This window comes from Salvelinus namaycush, chromosome 2, assembly GCF_016432855.1.
Source record: "Salvelinus namaycush isolate Seneca chromosome 2, SaNama_1.0, whole genome shotgun sequence".
Taxonomy (NCBI): domain Eukaryota; kingdom Metazoa; phylum Chordata; class Actinopteri; order Salmoniformes; family Salmonidae; genus Salvelinus; species Salvelinus namaycush.
In genome coordinates, this window is record NC_052308.1 from 35,028,737 (window position 1) to 35,037,805 (window position 9,069).

At 43.0% G+C, this 9,069-nt stretch overlaps 1 protein-coding gene across 1 annotated transcript; it reads right to left on the reverse strand.

Annotated features, from left to right (window-relative positions):
• Window positions 1–746: 746 nt before the first annotated feature.
• On the reverse strand, window positions 747–8,782 carry LOC120021348 (protein QNR-71-like). Its single transcript, XM_038965065.1, has 12 exons — window positions 8,725–8,782; window positions 4,651–4,746; window positions 4,406–4,552; window positions 4,118–4,264; window positions 3,701–3,862; window positions 3,155–3,460; window positions 2,189–3,013; window positions 1,898–2,077; window positions 1,680–1,782; window positions 1,357–1,562; window positions 1,136–1,226; window positions 747–900 (listed from the first exon to the last, which is right to left on the reverse strand). The coding sequence occupies exons 1-12, from the start codon at window positions 8,780–8,782 to the stop codon at window positions 747–749; spliced, it is 2,475 nt and encodes an 824-aa protein (XP_038820993.1).
• Window positions 8,783–9,069: the final 287 nt, after the last annotated feature.

Genomic DNA, 9,069 nt, shown 5'->3' on the forward strand with positions numbered 1-9,069 from the left:
TTTACCTTTCAACAATAAGCCACTTATATATATATATAAAATAAACCACTCAACCGTAAGGGCATGGAGGACAAAATCAAGGATGCAAGATTAGTTAGGACTAGGAACGTTATAATTTTGAGGTATAGTTGAAAATTCTTACGTCACTGAAATTTAAATACTTCCTTTTGAGGTGACGCTAAATATGTTATAAAAACAAAAGTGCTGTGATGTTATTGGCAATTCAAATTAGACCAGTTAGCAAAGCAAATTAATATGTTGGAAGCTTAAAAGACAGTCATTCATTGTTATGATTACATTCTAAAGAAGAGTGCGTAACAAGTACACAAAAAGTACAGCATAAATTCTTAGATTTTTGACAACTTTAATCCGTTTTTATTTTTCTTAAATAAAAAAGTATGTGGGTCAAAATAAATATAATATTTTGTCACAAGTAATGCAATGCCAGAAACAAACGTTAATTTTGCCTTTGGGGTTTCTTTTTTGTTCTATGTTGAAAAACATTAGCAAAACATGATCGTTTTCATTAAATTTGCTTTCAGTGTAACAATACAGACTACAACTGCTTTATATTGATTGTTCTTGTTGCAGTTTGCCTCCGCATTAGGGTGACTGTGTGTGTCTGAGTCTGCAAGTGTACAGTATGTGTCTTTATGGGTACACATGCATGCTGAGTGGATGTGTGTGTCTGAGTGATATTTACATGCATGGGTGTGTGCTGTATCAGTGCAGATGGCTCTGAGTGTTCACACCACGCTTCCCTGAAGCAGTGGGCTTCTTTCTCCTGGTGTCTGTCGGCTCAGAAGATTCCACAGCAGCATAGGCACAGACGTGATTCCAGAGCTGCCCATGATGCCACCTGTGGAGTCCTCCCTCAGTGGGCGATACTGCTTAAACCCCCTGGTTGGAAAACACAAGTTAGCTGACATTCATTGTAGAGTTTGAAAAAAATAAGATGTGCATTATATAAAAGACTGCACATAATAATGGCATGGGATCTGTTTTTTATTGGACCACTATGTGTCAATAATTTTTGTGGATCATAAATCAAGTATCAATTTGGTGAAACCAGGAAGTGTGTGACTTTCATTGCATCAGGCAACATTTACGGTGGTTAGAACTGTCTTTCACTCACTTGTAGGTCAAAGCAATGGCACCAACAACACAGACAAGGACCATGACACCTAGAACCGCAGCCACAGTGCCTGCTGTGGAGGAGTTGGAACCTGCAACCACAACACACAGTATGAGCAAGGTATGGTACAGTACACTCCGCAGATCAGTGAAATATAATAGAAAAACGTTTTTTGAAGTTCATAAAGCTTTATGTACGGTTGTTCGTTAAATTTCACTCACCCACTGTCACACTGACTTTAGCACTGGCCACAGCCAGACTAACATCATTTGTCAGGGACACATTGATGCAAAACACTCCAGATTCGTTGAAAAACTGGCGAAGTATCATCTGACAATCTGGGGAGGGTGTCACGTTGTTACAAACGGTCTCCACAGGTGTGATGCAGTCTGCGTCCGAGATAATGGTGCACACTTCATTGGGCAGGCTAAGTAAAGAGAAGGTGGAGATATGAAGTGCAGGGGATGGCAATGTTCAAAATGCTAATTCAATTGAATGTGGACGGTCCCTTGGGTCCTGTCTCCACTGCTGGCTGGCTACTCACCTCCCCTGGCAGGTGATGGTCAGGTCCACAGCATTCTGCACCACCTCAGTGGCCAGAGACACCACGTTGGTCACCTGGGTGATCTCCACACTCTCAATACCCTCTGAGAAATGAGATAGATTGAGAGATCATTATCAGCAACCGTCACCTGCATTTTACATCTCAGCTGCGACTGTATTGAAAACACGTCAACAGTATCTGGACATATGTGGACTTACGGACGACATCCACTGAGGTCGAGAAGGAGCCGTAGCGGTAGATCATACAGTTTTCAGTTGCTGGAAGTTCCGGAACCTGCCTTTTAGCCACAACAAGAACCACCTGTGTCTCTGTGTCTGCCTCTATCTCAGCCTCTGCTGCTACCTCACGCTCCACTGGAGCAGTCACTGTTGCTGGTGCTGAAGAAAACAAAGACACAGTAAGTTATTAATATTATGAAAAGACTCAAATGATTGATTACGTGTTTTTGTTTATATATAGAATGAGTAAGTAACTAAGTAAGTGATCACCGGCAGTGACGTCAGCTGCAACCTCATTCACAGTCTCTACGACCTCTGCCTCTAGCGCTGCCTCGGTCTCAAGAGCAGGTTCAGCTGGCACCACCTCCACCACAGCGGCAGCCTCTGTGTCGGCAGGAACAATGACGTTAGCAGCAGGGGCCACGATCTCAGCCTGGGCCACCTCTATAGCAGCCGCAACCTCCACTTCAGTATCGGCAACCAAGGCCTCCTCCGCCTTGGCAGCAACAGAGGCTACGACTGGGATCTCTGGGAGGACTGTGGCCACCAGGTCCACTATGGCCTCCTCTCCCTCTGCAACTGGAGCTACTGAAGCAGCAGCGTCGATGACGGGCACATCTGCGGCCGTAGCCTCTACCACTGAGGTTTCAACAACTGCCTCTTCAGCTGCTGGAGCGACGGGGGCAGTTGTGGCTGCCTCCACAGCCAGGACAGCGGCGGGGTCCTCAACGGCTGGAGCAGCCGTGTTTTCTGCTGTGGCATCGGCTTCTACTGCAGGGACAGTGGCATTGTCCTCTGTTGCCGGGACAACAGCTGGATCTTCTACTGCTGGGACAACGGTGGCATCCTCTGCCGCAGGGGCCACTGAGGCAACCACCTCGACTCCCTCTGAGGCAGTGGGTTCGGCTGCGGCATTGGCTGTGTCTGCGGGTTCGACTGCGGCATCGGCTTCGACTGCATCTGTGTCATCAGCTGCAACTGCATCTGCAGCCTCAGCAGGGGCAACGTCAGAGGCGAGTAGATCCAGGGCGATGTCAGCTGGAGCTGCCTCTGGGGTAGAGACCACCACAACCATGGCAGGGGCTCCGGCCAACACTGGTTGAAAACACAAAAACAACACATTTTACTTACAACTGTTACGTAAGTTATATGCACCGAATATGAATTGACTTTGGTAAAGGAAATATTGTATCTGATAAATGGATGCGCTGTAAAATAGAAAATGATGTCTCTCACCAGTGGGGTTAGCAGTGGTGGGGTCTGCAGGCGTGTCACAGCCGTTGGGGATGCTTGCCATCAGGACCACCTGAGGCCTGTAGGTGCCAGCGGTGAGGTACATGTGTGTGACCTGGCGCTCCCTGGAGATGAGGGTGCCGCTGTTGTCACCAAAGTTCCAGTTAAAGGTGATGTCTGAGGTGCTGAGGTATTGGCTGGGGTCGTGGAGGCTGATGCTGAAGACAATGGCCCGGTTCTGGATGAAGCTCTGGTCAGCCTGGTTCACATCGTTAATTTGGGTTAGCGACACCGTGAAGGGGATCTGTTCTGGGGAGGCACAAGGCAAAACATGTCAAGTTAATGTTGTGAAAGATCATGAGAATAAATTCAAAGGATCTAAAATGATCAATTGAAGTCAAATTAGGGTTAATTGATTTGCTGTTTAAAATAATACATTTACATTTACATTTTAGTCATTTAGCAGACGCTCTTATCCAGAGCGACTTACAGTAGAGATACTTTGTGCATTTAAATTTGGCAAGTGTTTCCTCTTAAACAGCTGCCCACCTGTGATGGAGAAGGTTGTGGAGGCGTAGCCCAGAGGAATGAACTTGTCCTTGCCACGGCAGTGGTAGATGACCACCTCCATGTTGTAAGAGCCTAGGGGCACATTGTCTGTGCCGATGGTGAGAGAAGAGGAGGGCCCGCCTGCCACCTGCCAGTAACGTCCTGGGATACAAAGCAGCATTAGTTAGAAAACACAGCAACGGTTATAAAACTTAATTGAATGGCCTGATGATCAAACCTTGAGTTGACAAAGCTCAGAGGAACAGCAGCTGCTTTACTAATCCTTTCAACCCTCTTATCAAAGGAATAATTTCACAGCGCACACTGCGCACAGCTTGGTCAATACCAGAAAGCATTAGGTTATTGTGTTAGCACTTTCTCACATCAATGTCTGTAAATGAAAGAGCTTGTTTTTACCCCATGTCTTCCACACAAACACGTAGTGGGGTTTCCTGTCTGCTGTCCCAGTGAAGGGGGTGCCATCAGGGAAGACACCACTGTACTCTCCTGAAGGACCAGAGACCTGGTCGGGGTACACAGCCTGGCCCTGACGGTACTGTGTTCCTGTAGGAGAAGAGGATCACACTCAGTTTACAATAAAAGGTTAGGAACACTAGAAAAAGACTGTAGGCCTATACGACAAAAAAAAAAAATCTGTGGGGTCGATGGTATGGTATAGCGGTTGAATTTGAAAGGAAAGCTCACCATTGACAGTGCAGTTACGCACCCACACCACCTGTCCATCAGGACGTGCTGTCTGGTTTGATGGAAGGCGAAGGTTGATGTTAAAGGTTGCCTTTGAGCCAGTCAGGGTGGGTGCATCGTTTTTCACATCGAATGTAACTTCGCCACCTGGTGACAGAGAGTGATAAATACATCAATAGAAAGAGGTAAACGTTTCAATAGAAGTTGATTGGTCTATAAAAACGTGCAGTAAAGTGAAAACCCACCAGTCCAACAGTTTCTGTATCGGGAGTCCCCATCTTTCCACACTGGATACATTTGTGAGTTCCATGAGCGGTAGCGTGTGAAACGGGTTTTAGGCTCTGAAAAACGAAAGGGTTGAAGTTTTAGGGTACTTTTTCTCTCGTTCTCCTAATTGAAACAATGTTTTTGTTGATCACACTTTGACATACTGTACCAGTCAAAAGTTTGGACACACCTACTCGTTCAAGGGTGTTTCTTTATTTTGACTATTTTGTACATTGTAGAATAATAGTGAAGACATCAAAACTATGAAATAACACACATGGAACCATGTAGTAACCAAAAAAGTGTTAAACAAATCAAAATATATTTTATATTTGATATTCTTCAAAGTAGCCACCCTTTGCCTTGATGACAGCTTTGCACACTTGGCATTCTCTCAACCCGCTTCATGAGGAATGCTTTTCCAACAGTCTTGAAGGAGTTCCCACATATGCTGAGCACTTGTTGACTGCTTTTCCTTCTTTTCCTTTTCCTGCTTTTCGTCCAACTCATCCCAAACCATCTCAATTGGGTTGAGGTCAGGTGATTGTGGAGGCCAAGTCATCTGATGCAGCACTCCATCACTCTTCTTGGTAAAATATCCCTTACACAGCCTGCAGGTGTGTTTTGGGTCATTGTCCACACACACAGTATCACCAGCAAAGCACCCCACACCATCACACCTCCTCCTCCATGCTTCATGGTGGGAACCACACATGCGGAAATCATCCAGTCACCTGGAAATCATCCAGTCACCTACTCTGCATCTCACAAAGACACGGCGGTTGGAACCAAAAATCTCAAATTTAGACTCATCAGACCAAAGGACAGATTTCCACTGGTTTAAGGTCCATTGCTTGTGTTTCTTGGCTCAAGCAAGTCTCTTCTTATTATTGGTGTCCTTTAGTAGTGGTTTCTTTGCAGCAATTCGACAATGGAGGCCTGATTCACGCAGTCTCCTCTGAACAGTTGATGTTATGATGTGTCTGTTACTTGAACTCTGTGAAGCATTTATTTGGCTGCAATTTCTGAGGCTGGTACCTCTAATGAACTTATCCTCTACAGCAGAGGTAACTCTGGGTCTTCCTTTCCTGTGGCGGTCCTCATGAGAGCCAGTTTCATCATAGAGCTTGATGTTTTTTGCGACTGCACTTGAAAAAACATGTCTTAAAGTAACGATGGACTGACGTTTCTCTTTGCTTATTTGAGCTGTTCTTGCCATAATATGGACTTGGTCTTTTACCAAATAGGGCTATCTTCTGTATAGAAGATACACCCCTACCTTGTCACAACACAACTGATTGGCTCAAATGCATTAAGGAAAGAAATTCCACAAATTAATCAAGGCACACCTGTTAAGGCACTACCTCATGAAGCAGGTTGAGAGAATGCCAAGAGTGTGCAAAGCTGTCAACAAGGCTACTTTGAAGAATCTCAAATATGAAATATATTTTGATTTGCTTAACACTTTTTTGGTTACTACATGATTCCATATGTGCTATTTTATAGTTTTGATGTCTTCACTATTATTCTACAATGTAGAAAATAGCAGAAATAAAGAAATACCCTTGAATGAGTAGGTGTGTCCAAACTTTCGACTGGTACTGTACAGTGAACTACTACATTCATATTAATTATATTATTGAGGTTTTATCAGTTATGTAACATCACCAGTGGCAGTGGTTATGGTGAGGTATTCCCATTAGGCAACAACAAAAACCCTAATGGTAAATCTGTTTGTAAGACCAGTTGGTCAGTTGCCAATTGACCACTGCACAATTAAATCTAGATGTAAATCTGAAGTTGAAAATGTATTTTATTAGAGCATTGCTATTGTCTAGACATTAGTCAAGAACAGGATCCTGGCACCCAGAACTCTCTACCTACCGGGCTAATTAATTAGCATTCACTTTTACAATGTCCTTTGAGTGAATGTCATGCAAAGATCTACTACTCAGACCTGGAATGTGTATAACCCTGGCTCAAATGGTTATTGAACATTTTGACACAATTTCTACTTCTCCAAACCTACAGTATCTGACCCTTCCTTCCTGAAAATACAACCATAGCTATTCCATTTTTTTGACCATATTATATGGTGAAGTGTTCGCTGCCCTGTTGCCTACCCTGGGTAGAGGAAAAGTTATCATCATGATGTTACAGTCTGGCAAATGGGCACAAGATGGGGTGTGGGTGGGCAAAGACATTTACTGACATTTTACTTAAAGAAGCATCAAATATAGTTGTTTGGCGGGGTAGATAGAGGTGGTGGGTAGTTCAGGTATTTCTTTGATGGTTGTGAAAGTGGGGGGAGAGCGAGGTGGAGGTTCCAGGCGAGTCACACGGCCCCTGCAATCCCCGTCAATCCCTTTCATGTGACTGTCAATTGAGCACAGGCAGCCGTACTCCCAAATGCTGGAAGGAGGAGAGCCTCTGTGGAGTTCAGACATCAGGGCGGCCTCACTCTGCTACCGCTGTGTGTGTGTTTGTGTGTGCACGTCCCACATACGAGTGTGTGCGCACCCGCGAGTGTGTGTTATATGACTGAAATCGTGATTATGTATCATAAGGTGCAAGTTCAGGATTTAGGAAACCGCAACAACTACATTATCTTCTGTTATTATGCGCCCCTTGTACTCCCCTTGGCATATACAGTACAATCATATTCAGCTTCAACAATCCCAGGAATGCATCCTCTAAAATAACTCACTCATAATGACAAGCCATAATATCGTTATCATGTGCAGTCATTAATCACATAGTCACACTTCAAACTGATTGCCAATGAAAAGACCGATATCTCCTACCAAGTGAATTACAGCTTGTGGTTTTTGTTTGGATATCCATTAAATGCAACACATTGGTAGATAACACTTTGAACCTCATGATTGATAGTGAAACACCAACTTCAGTTCTAACGTTTCCTCAGGGAAAAAATATAGTTATTCTGTTCTATTGTTGAGAGCTGAGAAAATGTTCACCTTACTATTGAAACTGCAGGATGCACAGAAGAGTTTTAGGGTTTGGAAACCAACTTGGCATGTGATTGCGCTATTCTTGATTACAAGCATGTAATCTGTGGCCCACCCTGTCAGTAGTTAATAGACATGCTATCCTACTGTATATTACACAGTGGCGGAATTCTTGCTAATGTGAGATTAATGTAGACAAAGCACGGCAAAAACATTTTTTTCCGGTCTACAGAATATCACATTTGATTAATCCCTAAATGTACTCCCAAAATTAATTGCATGACGAGCTCATGTCGAAGCTTAAAATTAATGTGAATTGACTCAGGATCTTCTTAATTAAATTATCCACACTTTAAAGTTGAACTGCACAAAATGGTGTTATTTTGAAGATTATACCGGTACACTACACTCTTTAAAAATGTTGTAATTTCAGACACTGGTGGTCCTGTATATTCACCAAGTATTGAAACGTTTTACTCTTATGCAGATATTTATTGAGTATATATGCAGTGTATTGAGGAGGCAGTAATGCATAGATTATTATTCATCCTTTTCAATGGCAATGCAAAATACAAAGTTCAGGCTTTAGAGCTCAGTTTCTATAAAGACCCTCAGAATAAAGGAAACCATTTAAAAAACGAAGTTCAAGATATGAGGGAGACCACTTACTCGCTATTACTTATGTTTGTTGAGCTTGTCCAAGTACCATTAGCGTGTAAACAACCATACAATTAATTGTTATAGTTTCTCATTAATAATATGATGATTGACAGATCCTCAGACAAGTTATATCATATGTATTGATTAGTCAAATGTAAGAGTTTTTGGAATACAAAACAAGCAATTAGTTTATATTTTGGGGAAATATAGAACAAACATTTCACTACTAAAAGGGATTGTTTGCACAAATGTCATTGCTCAGTGAGTACTTAGCAATACTCAGTGAGAATATTTCCATTATTTCAATTAATTCTACCTCAGCCCCATCTCCCGTCCAACACTGCACATAACTCAAGAAAGAGGGGATGGAGCAACCAGTGTTTTATCAAATAGTAATTTAGAAAGTAATCCATATATACTCACTTGCTTCTAAAGCTGCTGATGAGATAGCCAACACCAGTACTGCCAGTAAAGTCCTCATTGTGCGTGGCTGTGTGTCCTTTCTCTGCCCAGTTCCTTACCCTAGTCTTAAAAACCCAACAACACACCCAGAGAGTCTTGTGGTAGGATCCTGATTCCCTATAAAAGAGTCTTGGACCCTTAATTACCATAAACTTGCCTCTCACCTCTGATCATAGGGAGGCTACAAACCTGCCCCTCCCACTATAATCAACTATGTGAATAGACAGACACACTTTGTTAGCAATGCTATTATGTTTTCAAATGTTTTATTGGATAATTACAGTAGCTAAAAGGATGAACCTTAAT

Coding starts and splice junctions, on each gene's coding strand:
- LOC120021348 (XM_038965065.1), bottom strand. CDS start 8,782: ATGAGGACTTTACTGGCAGTACTGGTGTTGGCTATCTCATCAGCAGCT. Junction 4,747..8,724: donor ATCAGCAGCTTTAGAAGCAA/GTGAGTATATAT, acceptor TTCGTTTTTCAG/AGCCTAAAACCCGTTTCACA. Junction 1,227..1,356: donor TAAAGTCAGTGTGACAGTGG/GTGAGTGAAATT, acceptor TTGTGGTTGCAG/GTTCCAACTCCTCCACAGCA.